Source organism: Procambarus clarkii, chromosome 3 (assembly GCF_040958095.1).
Source record: "Procambarus clarkii isolate CNS0578487 chromosome 3, FALCON_Pclarkii_2.0, whole genome shotgun sequence".
In the NCBI taxonomy this organism is placed as follows: Eukaryota; Metazoa; Arthropoda; class Malacostraca; order Decapoda; family Cambaridae; genus Procambarus; species Procambarus clarkii.
Genome location: NC_091152.1, coordinates 18,509,660 through 18,533,113, shown reverse-complemented (window position 1 = coordinate 18,533,113; position 23,454 = coordinate 18,509,660). Strand labels below are relative to the sequence as shown.

Below are 23,454 nucleotides of genomic sequence, written 5' to 3'. Positions count from 1 at the left end.
GAGTGGGGTCCCTGAAGAATATGTGCAAAGAATATGTGCACAGTAATAGACATGAAGTAAGAAGGATGGCAGTCTGAGACCTCTGGTGACCTGGGCCAGGAGTAATGAAACACTTACTGGTCCACTTATGAAACTTGCACATCTTTTCTCAATCGTGGCAGTTTAGTCTACTTATTAAACAGTTTACAAGCTTAACAAATTTGCAACCTAAAGTTGTTGTTATTATTAGACAATCTCGTATCACTCTCTCTCTTTAACTTACATTAAACGATGTTACACTAAGCAGGAACCTTTCTAAAGATGACATTCCTTAATTATTTTCCAAGGAAATCTGAAACACTTGTGAAAGCATGAACATACTATTGCCGGTATGACCCACCTCATTAATTAGTTGCTCGTAAATGATGCCACTCCTAATTGACCCTTTAACTTTCAAATGGGGAGGAGTGAATAATCACATTCATAAATTGTCAATGCTTGTATTAAACCCACTAGAATTTGCAAGTGAAATTCACTAAAAGCTCCAATGCCGCAGGCAAAATAATAATTTATAGGCAAAGTTGAAAGTATCTATACAAGTAAATGTGTTCACTTACTATAACCAGTGACTATCAAATTCATGAAGCAATTACTGTATATTGACATTTCCATAAAATACACTGAACCATCTGCTTAAAAATGATATCAATACAGTATTTACATATATAACAGATAAAGCATGTTAGACAAACAAATGTATTAACAAATATTTTGTGTAGTAACTTTTTTACACAGACCGAATACCACCCATAACAGATGGCAGAAAATGAACGAGATCTTGCATACATGCACGGAAGCAAACCAGAGTTAATATTTGGAAGAACATCTCTACTTCTTCATCTACTTAAGAGCTACTGAAAAAAGAAAGCCCACTCAAAGAAAAGAAACATTTCTTCAAGACAAAACCTTATGCTACTACAGGTACTTAGTTCAACTGAGAATCATGCTTGTTATATCCCAGCCAGTTAATAAGTAAACAATGTGAGGCATGTTCTATAATACAGTGCAGATAACAAGACTCTCCACCACCACCACCACCAACACCAGCAAGGTCAGGTCACTCTGACAGCTTTACCTCGGAGTGCTCGGGATCCTAGAGCATTAAGAGGAGCGTTGGACGGGAGGGAAAAAAACACATGCTACTATTAGTACCACACGGCATAACTTCAATACCACTTCAAATGAGTAAACATTTAAAAACTACTACAGGTAATCCCAAATTCTATGTAAGAGCTTTGCAGTTGCCACTATTGAGTATGAAAACAATTCACAAATACAAAAATACATTTTTCTATTTGTTGGGGAGTAGACTTTGCAAAAATATCTTTCCCCCTTAAAATACAAATTAAAAGTACTGTATCATTCTTTCTAAATTAAGTGTGACAACTACAATGCAACAGCATCAAGACATACCAAAATGTGACAATTATCACCGCACCTATGTAATGCATCTACAAAAAGTCAATATTAAATACACGTATTACTATCACTTGTGCATACAGATTTGTATTTCTTATATCCAGTGAAACCTTCATAATAATCATTTGTAGTGTATATTGAGGGACATGTTAACAAAAAAAACTGAAAGAGTAAACTTCAACACAAATATGATCTATGGCATATTATATTGTGGTAAAGTACATAATCATAACCTCCATTACCATCTCCCATCCTTATGAGGAAGGGAGCCATCACTTCAAGGGATAAAAGCGGAGCAGTATAGGAAAAAAAAAAAAAGATTCAAAATATTTAAAAATGAAACTTGTCCATCATATTTTCCACCAGACAGCGTCACACTGCAGAACATCAACCAGAGCAGCATCTCCCCACTATATAAACAAGATGCTTGCTTGCTTGCTTGCTTGCTTGTCATAAGCTGGTAGTCACCTTGTCTGCCTTCCTCTACTATTATAAACCCTCTTCATGTATTACTGAACTTACACACTACACTAGTCTATTATTAGTTATATGCTTTATACAGCATTTATATTTATAAATACCATTATTTATATTATGGAGTCTCTCTGTATATGCTTCATCTTATGATTTACTGATGTTTTAACCTGGCATTTTTCCACAGTACTGTATTTTCATTCCTTACTCTGTTCTCCACATGCTCTTCACATCATTCAATTCTACTTCGCTAATTCTTTACAATTATATTCTCTCAAATATTTGTATTGCAACTAGTGTACTGTATCCTCTTTATAATTATTACAACTTGGAGGAATAGTTTTCTGTAAATGTAAAATGTGCAAAACTTAATACTGTAATGAGCACTGTGAAACTTAGGTTTGCAAATTTGTTGTAGAATATAATGGAATTCATGCATCAATTAAATATTAAAACCAAAAATTATGTTCAAATCAGGCATAAACTGACTTAACCCTTAAACTGCGCAACACACCTGCAGGCTCACGTCTGGTTGGCGCAACGTGCCTCCGGGAATTTGTATTTTTCACGTTCCATTCAAAACTCCCGCGGCTACATGGGGTTCACATCAGCTTCCTCTGGGCTGATGTGAACAAGTTGATGTGTGACGTCATCATTCCCCGTTCGCCCGTGACGCACATTCCCTGGGTCCAGGGCAGGGCGTGCGAGTTGCCACGAATATATTTTTTGTTCCTTTTTTGCGCACAGTTCCAAATACATTTTATTTGTTTTTACGTGCTAATCCTGTGTATAATGAACACGTACACTATATTATGGCAGTAAAACATCCGTACTGTCCGAAGACACTGTGTTACGTGCATGACACTTGTGTACACATATGTTGCACATATTTACCATGTGTCATGCTACTTTATGAATATATACAATCTATTTACAGATTTTGCACTATCACACACTATACTTTCACCAACATATTCAGAACACCTCGAGTGTGAGCAGCCACACCCATCCTGCCCTCCCACACTCCAACATCTTACTCGCCAACATTGCTCTTCCCACCATACTGTTATTGTTTTTATTACACTATTTACACATGTTATATATACCTATCTACATGTTTTATTTAGCAGAACTAGGCGTGTGACGTCACGATTTGGTGGTCGCCGGTGGCGTAGACTCCTGGAGGCAGTCGCGCACCAGCTTCAACATGCGCGAGTTGCTAAATATTTTTTTGTTAATTTTTTGCGAACATTTCCAAATACATTTGTTTTGTTTTTTCTTGCCAATCCTATGTATAATGAACATGTACACAATATTATGGCAGTAGAACATCCGTACTGCCCTAAGACACTTATGTGTGTCACAAATGTGTCCACATATATTGCTCATATATCCAATGTTTCATGTTAATTTATGTAAATTTACACACTATACACTATCACACACCATATACATTCACCATCAACACACTCAGAACTCCGCGAGTGTGAGCTGCCACACCCAGCCAGCCCTCCCTCACTCCAACACCTTACTCTTTATACCTTACTTCCCAACATTCCTCCTCGCATCATGCTGTTATTGTTTTTATTACACTATTCACACACGTTATGTATAAGTATTTACATGTTTTATTCACCATAACTATGCAACTAAGCTGGTATTGTGTCCAAATAGCACAGTGGCCACCATACATTGCATGAAAAATCACTCAGCAGCCATCAGACGACGCTACGAGTACGACGCCACCTCCCTCACCAAAATGGCTCCTCCCAACATACTCCTGTTGCTGTTATTACACTATACACACACACTGTATATCCCCATGTACATGTGTGTTCACCACAGTGAACCACTAAGCTAATATGGTGAGCAAAACAATAGTGGCTGCCACACACAGTGACACTACCTCGATTACCTCCCTCCTCACCAAACTTCCTCCCTCCTCGCCAAAATTCCTCCTCCTACAATACTACGCACAATGCTAATTATCACTACAATCCTGCTATTAACACAATCCTTGTCACTAAATCCAGTAAATGAATAATTGACCACAAGTTTATTTTGTAAAGCAACATAAGAAGTCGTTTGAAGATTCCTAGATGAAGGAAATACTGTAATGCTGTGGTGCTGTGGCTAGCGCTGTGAACATTGTGAACAGCATTGATTCACTGATATTTGAACATTGTACACAGTCATTATCACACTCAGGCTCTTCTGTAATACTATCATGGCTAAATAATACCAGTTACATATATATTTTGACATTATTAGGCGATGCTGTGGTCACAATCTGAACAGCAGTGCTGTGAGTTCATGATGCGTGCGCCAGCCTTGGTTGCTCACTCAGTACCAAGGCCCTCACACCCGGGAATGTTGCCCATGATTTTTAAAAAATATGGCATCTGTTTACAAGAGCCCTGAGGAAGCTGATGTGAACCCCACGTAGCCGCAGGAGTTTTGAATCATAAGCTATAACTAAGATCCTGGAGGCGCGTTACACCCCCCCCCCCCGGTCGAGCACCTGTAGGCGCGTTGCGCAGTTCAGTGGTTAAATACATGTTTGGTGATATACTAAAGAAATTGCTCACGACTTGTGAGACCAAAATTGGATTATACAGCAGTTGTATGGTGCCCGTATCTCAAGAAGCACATCAACTAGAAAAAGTTGTAAAGACATGCCATGAAATTGCTTCCAGAACTGAAAATCAAGAGCTACGAAGAAAGACTAGAGGAGTTGAATTTGCTAAATCTGAAATATAAGAGAAAGAGTAGATGTGATCCCTTCATAGTTGAGTTCAGGAAGAGAATGGGCAAGACTGGCCAGAAGCTAAGTTCTTCTGTAGGCCTCCACAAGGCCTATGGAAGAACATGAAGAAACAGCTAAGCCAGAGAATAAGGAAAAGGTAACCAAATCTTTTCAGACCCAGGAAAATGGAACCCCATATACTTGAAGCCCCAGAAAATAGAGAGACAAACAAGCCTACCTATTTACACCCAAACAGCCAGAGAAAGCAAGACCCATTTGTCTTGAGAGAAACCAACTATGAGTATGGTTGACACTCCCTAAAGCTGAACACCACCAAGAACCAAAGCCTGAGAAGGCAGGAGTGAGGCTGCCTTCAGAGACTAGCCCATCAGTAAAAAGAACCCCCCTTTCCCCTACTCCTCTTTCACAAAAAGGAGACACCAGAACAACAGGAAGCACAACCTGAACAAATGTGGGGAGGAAAGCCCAACAGTTGCATCGGGTGAGGAGGCAATGGAAGATGATCGGCATGGGAAGAACCGAAGACAATGCACCAGGTGAGGGCAGATGCAACTGGGAACACCTCGAGCATAAAGATGTGTGCCATAGAACCAGAAGCCCAAAACAACCTAATGAGAATAAAATGACACCACCACAGGCAAAAGGGGATACACAACACACCACCTTGGCAAGCTGCTGCTCAGCATGACCACCACATCAGGCCACCAACAAGCTGGAGCAGGTCAACAGGAAAAGAACCCGATTCCTGGCCATAAGACAAAACAAGACAACTTTGGGCTCTCGGTATCCAGTCACTGAGGTAGGCAAGAATGTGGCTACCCCAAAAACAATGATAACAGTGAACCATACAAATCACTATGGAAGATCCTCGGGTGAAGGCAAACCAAACGGGAGAGCCTGAAATTAGGAAACTGTATTCACATCAACAGACAGCAGGAGGAAGAGGTAAAAAAAAAAAAAAAAAAAAAAAGAGAGACCTCTCCAAATCTGCCGGAAGACTTTCTGCACCACCAAAGAACTAAGAAGCTGCACAAGTGGAAGCCCCAGAGTTCACTACCAACAATGAAAGTCAAACGGAATCTGGATGAGGATCTGCCGAGCACCACTACACAGGGCAGGGCACGAGCAAATAGGTCACTGCTGCAGTAAAGACCCGAGAGAAAGACCAGCCAGGATGAAGCCGGGACCCCACATTGCAGCAGAGAAACAAATGAGGTTCTGTACAGAAAGTAGGATGAATCTAATGCAGATGCAAGATGCAGCCCTGGTTTCTGCAACAGGTAATGAGGTGATTCTCACTGATACATTCTCCAAGTAAGACAACAAAATTCAATGCAAAGTAATTGGGGAGGGAAAGGACCAGGTCACGAAAAGCAACCTGGAATAAAACAGCAGGGTGGCAGAGGTGGGTGTACAGCTCATACCAAGATGGGATGTAAGAAAATATATCAATACATAGCAACAAATCCTGAGGACCAGGAACTAAAGTCCAAGGAGGGTCAAAAGGCAACAATGAACCACTCCTTTCTTCTACAACTCCAAAAACCCAAATTTCCCCTACTTCAGCAGAGGAAGAACAAGGGATGAAGCCTACATCTCCTTAAGAGCCTAGAGTGGAAGCTCAACCAGGAAGGTCCCAAAACCTGGGAAACCTAACCCTTAAAGACAAAGGAATTATGCAGGAAGAGTAGTCCCCACTAGTTGCTGTCACATTACTGTAGAAGGCAAACCTTGAAGCCACCTCTGCTAGAATGACAGCCATCAGACAGAGCAACCCAGCCTCAAGCCAAGCTTAGCAAAGTTGTGGCCATCCCCCAAAGATGAGGAATCAGCATGCACCACCCACTGTAGACTAGGATTACAAAAACCTATACGGTACCGTCAACCCAAACCCGCAGAAAAGCTGCAGCCCGAGTAGCAGCCACCCAAGATGTAGCTACCTGAGAAAGCAACTCGGCTAAAGCCAAAGTCCACGGTAGACCAATGGCACACACCTGCAGTAAAATAGCTCCTGGATCCAGCAGGCAAGAGGCAATAGGAATTGCCATCAAATTCTAAGAACAAAGAGCACATTTGAAAACTGCAAACTGCAACATGCTGCAGGCGAAGAGTCACAATAACGTGGCTAAAGTATGTTGACCAGACCACACACTAGAAGGTGAAGGAACTTCTAGTGTGTGGACACTAGAAGGCAGCGTGACGCATCATGCTGCCAACTGCAGGCAGCATTTGCCATGTTCAAGGGCCTGTTTTGATGGTCAGAGGAAGTTTTCTGGGTACATGGACTCTGGTTGTTTATTTTGTTGTTGAGCATAACACACAGAAATCACAATAGTGTGATGGATCAAATGAACAAATCCACAAGGGCCGTGTTGAGGGTTCGAACCTACGTCCCAGAGGATCCCAGACATGCCTTAATCGACTGTGCCATGACATGGAAAAGAATTGCAACCGGGAGTTCTACTAATCTCACACGTATCCTGCAGCCACTCCAATACACAACCCAGGGTTTTACACAACTCCCCCATGCACCCGGGTTCTGTCAATATGCTGTTCTACCTCTTAGCCCTTACTTCACTACGCACAGAAATCACAATAGTGTGATGGATCAAATGAACAAATCCACAAGGGCCATGATGAGGGGTTCGAACCTACATCCGAGAGGATCCCAGTGGCACAGTCGATTAAGGCACGTCTGGGATCCTTTCAGACGTAGGTTCAAACCCTCACCACAGCCTTTGTGGATTTGTTCATTGTTGAGCGTATTTTTTCTGAATTGACTGCCATCACTTAACACACAAAAAAAAAACAATTGGCTAAAAAATTTAACTTGGCATTTGTTTTATTTTACATCTTTGACCACTGTAGATTATAGACCTGATGGCTTCGGGCATCTATTAAAATTTTATGGTAGAAGTAAACACTTGTACCACTTGTATTTCATTGACTTTTTCTGTGTGGCTTGTTGATAGGGAGTGACAGTGTTTAGGCTGTGAACTTGTGCACATTAAAAGACCTCTCTCTCTTGCACTTGCCCTGCTCTTGTATGCATTAGGGGCTTTACACCTTAGCTGAGGGCATGCTTGGGTTGTGTACGTGATGTTCGGTAATCCATGACTACTTATTATGCCCAGACCCCTTTGCCCAGTGATATAGGCTGGGGTTCTGCTACACCAAGATGCTTCCTTCGTAGTCTCGTTGTTGTTGTGGTCCACTTACACCTTAAACCACATTTGAGTAGATTTACAGGCTTGGAAAGATCTTTTCTTGCATATGTACTGTACTGTAAATGCTTCAATCTTCTTGTTCAAAATTTTTTATCTATTTTTTGTATTATAATGATAAATGGCAAATTTGAAGAGTATTCATTTTCCAAATTACACACACACACACACGCACAAAAATAAAAAAATAAAAATTTTGTTAGTAATTTTCAACTAAATAAAGACAATTCCTTGGTAAATATACTCATGTTATATTTATGATAATATTCTATATATTTGGAAAACATATAGCCTAATATTAAGTTACTTGCCATTTTTTATTATATAGTACTCTAATATAATGATTACTCAAAATATATATACAGTATTTTAAATACATTAGGAAATTTAAAAAACATGATACATGAATGAGATCACTGGTTCAGGATGAGGATGGAACCAGCAGCCTGTGGAAATCCTAGACGTGTACTTGAGTATCGGGTCAAGTGCAGATATCCCCTTGGGAGGAGGGAATTATCAAGGGAAAGTGCCAAGCCATTATGACTATAGCACTTGGAAGGGATCAGGATAAGGATTTGGGATGGGACGGGGAGGGAAGGAATTGTGCCCAACCACTTGGACGGTCGGGGATTGAACACCGACCTGCATGAAGCGAGACCATTGCTCTACCATCCAGCCCAAGTGGTTGGGCACAATTCGGTATAGTGATCCCCTGGACTACTATACCGAGCTCCAAGGGTTAAAGCACTCTCGTCCACGGTTAACCTGGCCGCTGCTTTCATTCCCCCTACCGATGATTTTCTTCTATATATATTCAATTTATTACTACAATACAGTATTTGTTAAATATATTTTTAATGATATTTCATTGTATCTATAGAAAGAGAACATCTTGTTCTTCTTAGAAGTTTAGAACAAATAGAATTAAATTGTTAAAAAATTAGGATTACTATATTGGTTATAATGATATATTGAGAACACACACACACACGCCTTTGTTTTTGGTCACTTGGCCCACATTATTCAAAATTGGAAACCAGTTTTTGTATTTTCTACCAATATTTTGTCTTAATTGCACTGCTGGAAAAAGCATGTTTTTTTCATACTAGAGACGTAATAAATGAAAATGACTGGTACAGTATGAATTTCTTTTGACCCGTTTTCAACCCCCTGTGGGAATAAAGGTGAAAAACAGGTGCCATAGTGAAGGGGGTTCAGTATACTGATGTCAACACAATGTACACTGTATTATAAACAGTGAGTAAAGGAATTACATTATGAAAGGTTTCACTGCAACTACAGTTATCTAAAACAACAATAATAACCAGCATATTTGCTACAGTACATATTTACTACTGACAAAAATTGAATCTAACTCTTTCTGCAAAACAAGAAAACATGATTTACATACTAAACAACATACTTTTAAAACAAGTAAATGGTACTGTAACTGTGCATAAATAATTAAAAATACATTATATGTATAACAGTAAGCAATTATCAAGAGGCGGCACCAAGCCAGGAAGACTATGTAGCACCATCATTAGTAGTAAGTGACATCAGAGACATCATTCACGAAGGATTCTAAGAGACGAGTGACTTAAGAGGGAAACTGAGAAAGCAAGACTTACGATCATCCTGAAAATCATTTCTATAACGTGCTTGACCCACTTATCTTTACAAAATTCATTTACAAATCTTGATGACTTGGAAGAAATAACTATCCTTGTAAATGTCCAAAAACAATAATCATCACTGTTTAGTTTATAGAGTACTGTACAGCAAACCTTAAACATATGTTAGGAATTTTCAGTGCATATTGCCTCTCATGAATGCTTTACCTAAAATTTTATTAAAAATTCTAATTAAATCAATCACAAAAACCTGCATTAACATAACCTAATTTACCTTCTAGTATATACAAAAATATATACTGTATATAAAGTTCATTGATGGTGCTTACCTAGCAGTTTACCACATCTCGTATACTGTCATCATCTTTCTGATGTGTATTTCAGATGTTAATCCAATAAGTCGGCAGCCCACCACTCTAGTTCTTGAACTAATGTGCTGGCGGTCAGATTGGTCACCTCTGGCCTCAAGTTCCTGTTCTGGCTTCTGCCCTGTGTGGCTGTCCCAGCAGTGGGGAGGGTGTGGTGGCCAGGTGTCTTATAATACACAGAGCACCATGCGCCTAGGGCGATCTTACCTAGGTGCTTCGTAAGTACCTGTACTACCCTTGCGTTTCTGGGTTATCTTCCCTTGGGCATTCAGAACTCACTCCCGTTAGAGGACTTCGTCACTTGAGGTTGTCTTCGCCCTTGGGGTACATCGGAGGTCTTGGGATTCCCGTCTTGCCCTGGGTGGAGGGAGTGCTTTTGGCCAAGTGGGGTGCACTGCGGCTGGCACAGCCTGCTTAACATTAACGCGGCAGCCGATGCTTCCCTTTGACTGACTGACTGACTGTTATCTTCAGGGGACTTTTAGTTTCCTTTTCGGGTATTTTTGCCTTTTGTGGATGAAGGAGATCTGCCTAGCTTATTAGGCAAGCCTAGGTGGTGTTGGTGGTCCTCCTCTGTTGCCCCTAAGGTTTCACTGCTGCTACTGGTGGTCAGTTTGCTTGCTACTAGACAGGGATTCTACGGCTCAGCTGGCCCCAGTGCCTGGGCTTCTCGTACGGTAATTTACCCAACAGGCCCTGGAAAACTCAGTGGGCTCAGTGGCACAATGGATACTTCTTCAGAGTTCACTCTCGCCTTGGGCGAAGTTGAAGATTGCTCGTCACCATTGCTGCAGGGTGACGATCATCCATACTGCCTCTGTCATGCTGTCTGTTGGGTCGGGGACACCTACAACCCAGCGTCTTGCAGGACTTGTTCCCCACTTTTACTTCAATTTACTCATTCCTTGTCTGTTGATCTTGGGAATCAGGCGACAGCTGTGTTGTGTGCTCTATTCTTCTCCTTGCAACGAGCCAGGTTGGTTGCCAGGTTGGAGGCCCTGGAGTTGGCCCGCTTGGGTTTTAGGGATCAGGATTTGGGGGCGCTGGTCACTTCGACCTTGGTTCCATTCATGCCACTGCTTCCTTCCCAGGTGCCGTGATTCGCCCTACTATCCCCCACTGCTTCCGGCTCCCAAACGTTTGAGGGTTTCAGAATTTGGGAGGGGTTTAGCTCGGGATGAGGCTCGGGTGACTGGGGGCTGCCCCTTCCGATTCGGGCGCAGAGGTGGTCAAGCCCGATTTTCCCACCAAGGCTTCAGGATCATCCCAGCCGACTCCCTTCTCGGAAGCTTTTCCCTTGGACTCTGTCTTTTCTTCAGAGTTGGCGTGCGAGGAAGAGGGCTCTGCCCTGGGACCTGTGTTTAGGGTTCTTGGGGCTCTCAATCCAGTTGGAGTGCTTAGGCTCATTTTGACCCTGCTTGGGCCCTTGTGCCTTTTGGGTAGGGATTGTTACTGCAGGGGAGGGGAGTTTTCATACCCTCCTTCCCTGTATGAATTTGAGTTAGGTGCTGCTCCCCCCAATCACCGGGTTCGTTTCCGGGTGCCCTTGGATTCCTCAGATTCGTCTTTCCAGAGGTTTCCTTGCGTTCGGATTTCCCCTGGGAAGGTTCAGGAGGCCCTTGGAATGTACCTCCTGGGAGACCCAGTTTATGCCTCTGTAATGAAAGCTTGGTCCACTTGCAACACCCATGACCCCTCCCCCCCCTAGAGTTCACACCCAGGGAAGCCTTCTCCAAGAGGTCAGCCCAGATGACCTCTGGATTATCTTGTATGTTGATTAAAAATTCCTGGGTTAGCCTTAGTCAGCTAGTTTCAAGTATGTAATATTTCATGATACTCTTGTCAAACATTGTAATGGAATTAGACTCCAGATTCTTATGTGTAAAGATCCATGGATCTCCCCCTTTAAGCCAGGTCAGAGGTCAGTCACACTCGTAATTAATAATTCCTCTCTTGAAGAGTGTATGGTGAATGTCACACAAGCTTAATGGAAAAATTCTTGAGTGTTTGTGCACGTGTGGCCCAACCTCTTGCATCTTCAGTGTAGGTAGCAACAGCAAATCTCCCCCACCCCCTTTTGTATGTGTATATATACCCCTGTATGATAGTTAGGAGGGAGAGAATGCAGGACACCAGGGTCCAGAGTGGGTCTGTGAAGAACATCGCACAGTCAGGGAGAGACAGTGAATCCACCGGATGGAGAGACAGAGGTCTTAAGGTAGAGTGTGATCTCTGAGGTTTTGTTCCATGTCTAAATTTCTTAACTATTGGCCAGTGTTAGAGTAGGAGTTATACTCCTAATAATAGCATAATTTGTTCTCAATAAACTCATGTTAAACTTTCCGTCTGTGTCAATTGTTGAATCCTCTTAGCCTCTGGATATAGTGGGCTGACAACCGTCCCATAATTAATGACAGTTAATGAAAGAAAGGACTCTCCAAGTCAAGTAATGTTTCTTGCCTCATTGCTTAATATAGTTAATGGACAAAGCAGATGGTGGCAGCATAGTTAATCCTGTGTAGCATTTCCTTGGAAGTGTACCTTTTGGTTCCGGTGTGACCATTAGTGGTACTGTATAGTGGTGTTACATTATTAGTTCATATTTAATACTGTTGTTACACACTAAGCTGTTGCTTGGAGCGGCCCGCAGGTCTACGTACCCACCACAGCTTAGTTGGTCCGGCACTCCTTGAAGAAAATTATCTAGTTTTCCCTTAAAGATGTTCATGGTTGTTCCGACAATATTTCTTATACTCACTGGGAGGATGTTGAACAACAGTGGACCTCTGATGTTTATACAGTGTTCTCCGATTGTGCCTATGGCACCCCTGCTCTTCACTGGTTCTATTCTGCATTTTCTTCCATATCGTTCACTCCAGTATTGTTATTTTATTATGTAGATTTGGGACCTGGCCCTCCAGTATTTTCCATGTGAATATTTATGGATCTCTCTCTCTCTCTCGTCTCCTTTTTAGTGAGTACATTTGGAGAGCTTTGAGACAATCCCAATAATTTAGGTGCTTTATCACATCTATAAATGCCGTATATGTTCTCTGTATTCCCTCCATTTCAACAAATCTCTCCTGCTTTGAAGGAAGAAGTGAGTACTGAGCAATACTCAAGACAGGACAGTGCAAGTGATTTGTATAGTACAACCATTGTGATGGGATCCCTGGATTTAAAAGTTCTCGTAATCCATCCAATAATTTTTTCTGGCTGACGCAATATTTGTTTGGTTATGCTCCCCTAAACATCAGGTCATCAAACCTCGTTATTCCCAAATCCTTTACATGCTGCTTACTTACTATGGGCTGATTTGATTGTGTTTTGTACCCTGTATTATGTTTAAGGTCCTCATTTTTAACGTACCTGAGTACCTGGAATTTATCACTGCTAAACATGTTATTTTCCGTTGCCCAGTCAAAAACTTTATTAATACCTGCTTGAAGTTTTCCAATGTCTTCATCAGAGGTAATTTTCATGCTGTCTTTTGTGTCTTCTACAAAGGATGATACAAAGCTGTGACTTGTAATTTTATCTTATGAAAATAAGGAAAAGCAGTGGTGCAAGGACTGTACCCTGAGGTACAGAGCTTTTAACTGCGCTTGGACTCGATTTTATATGATTAACTGTTACTCTGTGTTCTGTTCGACAGAAAACCGAGTATCCAGTGTCCTACTTTACCAGTTATTCCCATTGACCTCATTTTGTGTGCTATCTCTCCATAATCGCATTTATCGAATGCCTTTGCGAAGTCCGTGTATACCACATCTGCATTCTGTTTTTCTTCTAATGCCTCAGTGACTGTCGTAGTGGTTAAGTAGCTGTGAGAGGTACGATCTTTCTGCTCTAAATCTGTGTTGGCCTGGGTTGTGAAGGTCATTGGGCCCCATGAAACTAGTGACCTGACTCCTAATCACTCTCTCAAATACTTTGATTATGTGGGACGTTAGGGCAACTGGTCTATAATTCTTTGCCAATGCTTTACTCCCTCCCTTGTGTAGAAGGGCTATGTCTGCTGCTTTTAGCACATCTGGTATCTCCTCCATGTCCAAGCTCTTCCTCCACACTATACTGAGTGCCTGTGCTACTGGCACCTTGCATTTCTTTATAAATATTGGATTCCATGAATCTGGACCCGGAGCTGAGTGCATGGGCACGTTTTCAATTTCTCACAAGTTGTCCGGATCTTCCACTTTCAAGCTGTTTATCAGAGTGCTAAACATGTCCTCATACTGCTTTTTTAGAATTTCACTAATTTCTTTGTTGTCCTTCATGTATGAACCTTCACTTGTACGAATACATAGGTCCAATACTGGCAGTGGTTTTTGCTTTTGATTTCACATATGTGAAGAAATATTTTGGGGTTTTCTTTACTTCTTGAATGGCTTTCTGTTCTAGTTGCCTTTCTTCAATCTGATATGAGTATTTCAGTTTCTGCTCATTTCTTCAATATCCGTTTAAATTATTTCTTCTTTGTAGTAAAAGTCGTGTCTGCTTAAGCATTTCCATTATTTTTTTCTTTTTTTTATAGTATCGTCTGCGTTCTCTTTCTACGATGGACCTCATTCTGGCTTTCCTCAAAGGAACATGCTTCAGACTTGATATGCTTCCAAAGTCAGTTGCTCTATTCCTTCTGTAGGATTTTTATTACTTAGAACAGTTTCCCAAGGAATGTTTATAAGTTCCCTGTTTATTGTCTCCCAGTCTATCCTTTATTATTAATTAAAATTGAATTTACTGAATAACCCCTCTTGCTTATCATTGTTTTAGGTCCGAGTGTTGTTGGTAGTTTGCACTTCAATGAGCTTGTGATCTGAGTATGTGGTATTTTATATCGTAATGTCCCTAATTATGTCTTCATTGTTTGTAAAGACCAGATCTAGAATACAGTATTTTCGTTTCTCGTTGGCTCTGATATCTGCTGGTTGAGTGAAAATTTGTCACAGAATCTAAGCAGTTCTCTAATCTGTGATTGGTTATGTCCCGATAGATTTCCTGGTATATTATTATTGTTTGCTGTTCTCCATCTTAGATTGGGTAAGTTAAAGTCACCTAGGAAGGTATCTCTAAAGTCTCCATATCAGGTAATAAATAATCAAATAATCAAGGCTATTCTCTATTTTGTTATCTGTTCTGTGAATTCCATAGCCGTTGCATCTGGCAGTTTGTATATTAGAATAATAACTAAGTTTATTTCCTCTATTTTTACTCTCAGTACCTCTACCACCTCATTTGCAGAGTTAAGGAGTTCCGAGCATACAAGGTCTTCCCTAATATACAGACCAACTCCATGTGACCTATTTACCCTATCACACCTGTATAAATTATATCTGGTATCCAGAACTCACTATCCAAGAATTCCCCTGCATGGGTTTCTGTTAAAGCTCCAAATACTGCATTTGACTCAGTGAGGAGGCCATTTATGAATGGTACTTTTTTTCGTTCTTGTTTTTAGTCCTTGTATGTTGGCAAAGATGAATGAGGTTACCCTATTTGGGGTAGCTTGACTGGGAGACTTTTTTGGCAGGTTCATTATGCGTGGACATAATGAACCTGCCAAACCCCACACTTCATAACCCCACACTTTCCTCTAGCTTGCTAGTTAATACCACACTGGATAAACATCTCCAGCTGAAAGTAGTCTCATAAGCATTATAAAACTTAAAATAATTCACCATTTTTTAATCCATATAATTTTGTAATTTCCTCTTAACTGATCAGCACTTGACATTGGTACTGAAAAGTTTTGTCAATTTTTTCTTTAAACCCGCAAGCCCCCCCCCCCTCTTAAGCTACCTTTAAAGTCTGTAATCCCAAAATGAAAAGCAAACTTCTCAGTTGCAAGCAAAGCCTGTTCTTCAATTACAGTCTTTGTATGAATACATTCACTATTATGTATGAATCACCGAGATGCAGCAGTGTTATGAAGTCCAAATATGTAACTGACTTGAGGAATACTGTATTTCTGACTTCAACTAGCAAGTCCAAACAGGTCAGCAGCGAATTTCAGCAACTTTGTCCTTTTGCTTGTGAATGTATGAAATGGCTCCGGTCTCAACGTCATACCCTCGTGTCATGCTCGCAACACCGGTAACATTCACTAGTTTTTCTATCAGTCTTAGCTTATCTTAAAAACTGAGATGCAAACCTCTTACCTCCCCTTTAGCATTACTTTCACCTCACATTACTTACATCAGTTGATTGACAGTTAAGAGGCAGGACCAAACTGCCGGGGCTCAACCCCAGCAAGCACAACTAGGCGAGTACATTTTGCCTAGTCAAAATAAGTTAAAATTACTAAACACGACACCTAAGAGCATACAAAGAGCTCCTTTTATATGAGGGATCTTTTACTTTCCTCCTACATGGTTCAAATGAGCATTCCCCCATCACCCATATTGTTCACTGCTTCACAAAGTGCTTGCTCTCACTTAGCCTGGCTCGTGGCAGCCCTTTCTCCAAGCATTCACTCCCAGCGAGTGTCTTCCTGCCTAGTCTGGCCTCTGGCGGTTCCAGCCACAAGCATTTGCTGCCGTACCTTCTGGTAAGTGCAGATGGAGAACTGGACATTTCTCTTACAGGTTAACCCAAGAAGCCAAAAAAAAATGAGAATCCCACTGTAATTTACATTCATTTCCTGTTTTTAAATTGCTTCCTCTGCTAAAACATGAAGCACTGCAGCCAGACTCAATATAGTCTTTAATAAAGGCATGACAAAGTCCAATAGGCTCTGGAACCTGTACACCAGTCAAAAAGAGTTGAGAGCCAGGACCTAAGAGCCTTAGCTCATTCCATGTAGGAACAACTAAGCGAGTACAGCTAGGTGAATACTCACCATGTATGCCTGTCTCCTCCGCAACTGTCTACTCCACTTATTGTCAAATTCACTTTAAACATATTACTTACTTGTCTACCATTGTCTATTCACATTTAATATTCTCAAACAATCCATCCTGACACACTTCTCAATCTGGCAATTTACTGTATTTGCATCGTCGAGATGCAAGTCTCGTCCTAACCACACACTCAGACCTTTTACACTCAGAAGAGTGTAAAAGACTTGGTGTAAATCTTTATATAAAATTCCCAAATACTTAAGTGTGGGATTTTATCCAAAGTTATTATGTCTGAGAGAAGACAAAGACATTACCATTACTTGTGTGTATACACATCACTACCACCCACAGCATTCCCACTGATGACCTCTCTCTAATTTCCTCTTCAAAACTCACTGTTTTCATGTGACTATATCTAACATTTATTCCTCCACAAGACTTCCCAGTTTCACTTCCTTACTTCTTTCTAAAAGAATTTCCTATGTTACAACCATAAACACCACACTCAACATAACACCACATAACCATAAAACACACCTTCATATCAACTGATCTTGATAATTTCATCTCATTAAACAGTTACCCTCAATCTTACACTATCCTTAATTATCAAGTACAGTATACTGTATGTTATTAATACAGTAACTACTAAACACACATTTCACCAATAATGACGGAAACTAATCTCGTTGATGCATCTGGAAAGAAAATACAGCACAGTACTTTAAAATACTAGAAATATTGGAAGGCGCACCTTTTTGAAGTGAGCAAGCATGTCCGGAGACTGGCGGCACATCTCTGTGATCAGCGTGACGCCTGTGATCAGCACACCTACATGCAGAAACACACTGGCATCAGCAACAAGCAAATATATCATGTGCATCTCTTCTAACAATACATGTACACAGTGTACACATAAAAAGTATCCACTGCATCCCTTTTCATTTGTGAATATGTGCGAGAAAATCAGTAGGAGCCACGAGGAGGACATGGTCAAATTTGGCCATGTCGAGGCGTAGTGGTCTAAGGCATGTGCACGGGAGTACCAAGTGTGCGGGTTCAAATCCTCCGCATGGCTCCTACCGACTTCCTCATTGACACATCACATTAATGTGGATCGAGTTGTTCAAAGATGTATGTTATATTCTAACCACAGCAAGAGAAGCATTTGGCCAATGTTTCCGTTCCTTTCACCTAGCAGTAAATAGGTACCTGGGAGTTAGACAGCTGTGGGGGGGGGTTGCATTCTGGATAGGTCAATAATTGGCTTAGGAGGACCTCAATAGGCCTAATAGGCTTTCTGTCTCTTGACTATTAAAAACCCATAAGAACAACTATGTCAGCCATATGAATGATTAACATTAATATATAATACTAAATATTATATATATATATATATATATATATATATATATATATATATATATATATATATATATATATATATATATATATATATATATATATATATATATATATATATATATATATATATATATATTTATATATTATAACCTAGATACAGAATATAATTCTTGAGGAAATATTCCATATTTTACATCAATCCTAAACACTAATAAAAGGAAGCAATTAGTGGCTTGGAAACACTGATTCCATGCAAATTATACACATGTACAAATAAAACAAACGGCATTGAATGCAATGAAACGCTTCTTTCTGTTAAAGCCACGGTGGATCCCTGAAGGTATCTTGCTGATATGGCTTCCAACTACTAGGTCACATCAGCTGCAGAGTTCTGCTAGGACCACCAAGGACCACAGCCAGAACCTGGCCCCCTACAGTGCCCAGACACAGGATGACACTGCCACACAACAGGGAAAGCATCCAGAAAATATTTGGACCAGTTCAGATGACTGCTTGTTTCAGAGAGACCGAAGCCTAGAAGCTGCCAAACTCCCTAAACAATGTAAATAATGGAATCTATGGAAACTAGCATGAACTCCTTAGCACTAGCTGAAGAAATGCCTCTTTCTAATGAATCCCAGTGGCTTCCTGATTTCCCTCCCTCCCTCCCTTCCAGGAGGAAGGTGCATTGGTTAGTAAGCATATTCTTCACATATGCTCCAGAACTGGCTTGGAAGGCTGGGGGAAACCTAGAGCTCTGTGCTATTGAATATAACCCCCTCCAATTTTTTATATCCAATGGGTTATATCTAATGCTGATTTTCTGAAGGAGCCTTTTGCAGCTTCCTGAAGCTAACTACTCACAGAGAAGAAAGACAAGGGACTTACCAGGGATGACACACCACAGATTTTTAAAACAAAGAAGAAACAACAACGGCAAAGAGTTGCGAGCGGGCAGAGCACATGATGCACCCCCAGGTGAACCAACCAGGCATCAACAAGTGAAGGACCCCTCCAGAAGCCTGCCAACTCATTCTTTGCCAGAAAAGGAGAAGGCTCCAAATGAACATGACACCCACCTGGACTAGGAGAACAATAGCTCTGCCTCTGTAGAAAAATTAACAGAAAAACTGTCTTAAAGAATTGCAGATCAAAGGGGAACCATAAACGAAATAAGAAGGTGACAACATGATCAAGAGACCAGGAAGGCTCGTACGGCAAATGAGCAAAATGCAACCTGGAATGGAAGCAACCAAGATTTCTGCCAATTCACAAGGAAACTCAGGCGAGTGAGCTGGGAAAGAGCCAAATCCCTGGCTAGCAGACACGCAAATTGACTTAAACCAGCCAGTTGTTGAGGTAGTCCAGAATACATACCCCCAACAAATGAAGACGAGTTACCATGACAGTACCCAATTTGGTTAAAACATGGGGGAGCCATGTTCAAGCCAAAAGGAAGGACTCTGAAGTGGTAAGTCTGATGTCCCATGATGAAACCTAACCAAGCTCCGAACCTTGGATGTATGAGTACATGCCAATAAGTGTCCTTGTGGTCCAGATAAATCATTCAAACCCCAGCCCCCAACGTGATGCGAACTTGGGCCTGAGTAGTTATGCAAATAAATGAGGTAGGTGATGAACATGTTCAACCCTGAAAAGTTGAGAATGAAGTGGAACCCCACCAAGTCCCAGTCGGGGACCAGGAAGAGGCGAGACACCCAACGAAGAAACACAGTCCTCTAGAGACCAAGCTAGAAGCCACCCACTGTACAAAAACTCAATGGAGGCAAAGGGGAAAGAGGCCTGGCTTAGACGCCCCAACCTTCAGGAGGGAGCAAGGCACCGACCAACTCCATCAAAGGGTCGAGAAATGACCCAAAAATGACCCAAATTGTGAGACCAGGAGTTGAAATGCCAGGCGAGCCATTCTCCACTATCCCCTTAAAGAGGCAAACTCCAAAAAGGCCTGCATGAACCATGAGCAGTGGTGTTTTACCATGAAGCTTAAGAGCAGCACAGATGAACAGAAAAGGAAACAACAGAGGGGGGTACATGAGACCCCAGAATCCAGCTACAATAAGGACTTACCCAAACCAGCAGCAGGCAAAACCCCACCCCTATCCAACTGCCTCCAAAAGCGAGGATGAGAACCCCAAGTACATAATGAGAAATGGGATGGCTTGAAGCCTTCACAGAAGTAAAGAACTGTGCATCATCCTTGGAAAGAGGGCAGGTAAAAAATGGGAGGCAGACAAAAGGTCCAAGGATCAACCCAAATCCAACAACTAGACCAACAGCCAGCCAACATTTGAGATGGGCAAAGTAGAATGCCACAACTGCCTCCCAGAGTATGGGTACGACTAGCTTAGGCAAAGAAGCTGAAGCTGCCACAGCATGCAACAAGGCACTCGCACATACCAAGCCTTTTTTCTAACTGGTTCCACGAGGACAAGAAAATGCAAGACTGTAGCCAAGTGCAAGCGAGCCCCCATGTCACGTGTCACAAGAGCTGCAGACAGTGAGGGAAACTGGGCATGCAGATGCATCAACCTCATATCCCAGGAAAGAGCGGGAGCAAACAGGTAGTCATTGAGTGGTCTAAAAGAGAAACCACCCAAAAACATTTATAAAGTCTCAAACCACTGAAGCATGTAGAAATGACAGAAGTTGTGTAAACCCCCTAGGAAGAGAGAGAGGATTGTCTGCCTGCCAGGACAACTCTATAACCTCATAGCGCAGCCAATACAGCGAGGACGACTCAAACTCTAAGAAGGTAGGGTCTAACAGAGGCAAAATACAGGCCACATAGATGGTATTCAAAAAAGATCCTCCCAAGCCACCCAGGTAATATGAAGAAAGGAGATAAGGAAACCTCTGGAAGAATGAATCTGATGGATTGTACAGTATGCAGAAATTAACTAAAAGAGCACCACAGAAAGATAAAAATCATACAAAGAACCCATTTCCTCCCCATGAAGAAAAAGGCACTCGTCGCAAGGAAATACGAACCAAGTGGAATATTAAGCAACCCAATGACCCTATCAAACTCGCCCCAAGCCACAGAAGCCAAGCACGCAGGTTCAGGAAGAGCCAGAGTCCACTCCAACAGCTTAGGACAGAAAAACAGAGTCCAGGAGACGTCTTGGAAGAATGGGTTGGATGGAAATAAGGAAAACCCCCAAAACCTCAGCAAGACTAGATGGATCAACTGCCTTGATCCAGAGCTTGTGCTCATTTTGAGATTCGACCATTTGTTTATATTGTTGGGGGTTTGTTTGAGGCTTTGGTCCCTTTGAACCCAGCAATGGTTTGTATTGGTTCACCGAGTTTTGGAATGCTTCTCTGATGGGGTGACGGAGTTTCACCTGCTTGCTCTCTACCCCTCAGTAAGAGGGGCCCAAGTTCTAGCTCTGGTCCCAGTAGGCCAAACAGAACTTTGTGGCTGATGTGACCTAGTAGTTGGGATCCATCTCAACAAGACAGCTTCAGGAAGCCAGAAGAGGTACCTACTAGAAGAAAGTTTTGGCCTATATAGGTCCAAGATAATTACAATGAGACCAAAATAAAGTGCAAAAGGATTAAATTGTTAAATCAGGAAGCCAATACAGACCAGATTCATACATTTCAAATGACTCACCATGATTCTTTTCAGACAGGAGTGAGCGTGTGGCTGGCAGGTACATCTCCATTAATTCCGGAACTTTGCAGATAATTCGCAGAGCACAAACAGCTGCCTTTTTACGTATGTAAGCATTTGAAGATTTTAGGAGTCTCTCAACTTCTCCCGCAAGGTCACGTGACATTTCAGGAGAGGCAATAGCTCCAAGAGTGCACAGTGCCAAGCCTTGTACAAACTGTGTTGAAGAGTTTAAATCACTGCAAAAAAGCTCTGAATTAATATAATAGAGTATAATGTAATTTATTGTAGAGTAGTATTCTTTTATTTTTACTTGAAATCATTTGTCTTACAGCTATATATTTTGTACCCTGAAGTGATCCATCAGTAGACACTAAAATCTCTCAAGCTTTTAAGCCACATTACAAATACCTCAACATCACAATTTTCAGTTCCATCAACACTTACCACTCATCTATAATTATCAAGCATTCAGACTTTCCCATATCTTGTAAACTTCTTCAAAAATTCCAACACACATCATTAATTATACAGTGCAACTGATAGATGGGGTTAGCTGCAGATATTCCAGAAACATTAAGGTGACATTCATTAGTACACACAGACACTGCTCACATTATCCAGGCATTTATTTTATCTCGTGTCATTATGACTAAAAATGCCTTAAAGTTAACTGGATGGAGAACACATGCAAGAACAGGGAAACTGTGCACGAGACTGGGATAACACCCATGAGAATGGGACAACATTTGTAAGACTGGAGAGTGCGCACACACGAGGATTGGGAAAGCCTTCAAGAGAACTGGGGGAACAACAGGTTGCTGCTTCGAGTGGCCCACAGGCCCACATATCCGCTAAAACCCAGTTGGTCTGGCACTTCTTGCAGAAACTTGTCTAATTGCTTCTTGAAGTAGTCTACTTTTGTTCCAGTAATATTTCTAACACTGTACTTGCTGGGAGTGTATTGAACAGCCATGAACCTCTGATGTTCAGTGCTCTCTGACTGTGCCAATGGCACCTCTACTATTCACTGGTTCTGGTCTGCATTTCCTCCCATATTTTTTCTCCAGTACAGTATGTTGTTATTCTACTGGGGAAATTTGGGATCCGACTTTCTAGTAACTTGCATGTATATACAGTGACACATTGGTTTATGAATTTAATCCGTTCCAAGAGACAGTTTGTACACCGAAAATTTGTGAACCGAAACAAATTTTCCCCATGAGAAATAATGAAAATTGAACTAATCCGTTCAACACCTAAAAATATTGACTTAATACATTTTATACAGAATACTACTCTAACTTTTTACTATACTTTACCTTTATTAAGGACTCTTGTTGGTGTATGGAAGACGGTGAGGAGGGGTGTTAGTGTTTGGAATTAGAGTCCCCCTTCCATTATAATATCAGGCAGTGGTGACATTTCTAGGGTACTCATTCTCTTACCTTTTGCAGGCATTCCACTGAGACATGATTTTTGCTCACTGCTTGCTTGTCTTATTAAGAATCTGTCTAAAGACACTTTTTCCCCTATGTTACAACACTTGTCTGTAGCGAGACACCACATTGTCATTAAAAAGATTAATGCAACAGCCAGCTACAGCTTTATCTGGGTGAATTGTTTTCAGTAAAACTTTTCAGTTTTCCCCATACTAAACACATTTTCTTAACGAGGAAAAGACATCC

General features: G+C 41.3%; 1 protein-coding gene across 8 annotated transcripts in view; it reads right to left on the bottom strand.

The window, feature by feature from the left end:
• The window catches only part of AP-1gamma (adaptor protein complex 1, gamma subunit), a 129,824-nt gene that overhangs the window by 83,656 nt on the left and 22,714 nt on the right, over positions 1-23,454 (bottom strand). For 5 of the 8 annotated variants that reach the window (XM_069329727.1, XM_069329692.1, XM_069329700.1 and 2 more), the window contains exons 5-7: positions 21,767-22,005; positions 17,519-17,595; positions 1,115-1,132 (exon numbers count right to left, since the gene is read on the bottom strand). In XM_069329727.1, the coding sequence (XP_069185828.1) occupies positions 1,115-1,132; positions 17,519-17,595; positions 21,767-22,005 (334 nt within the window). The remainder of the gene's footprint in view (positions 1-1,114; positions 1,133-17,518; positions 17,596-21,766; positions 22,006-23,454) is intronic. The other 3 variants (XM_069329714.1, XM_069329687.1, XM_069329721.1) reach the window with 1 other exon arrangement.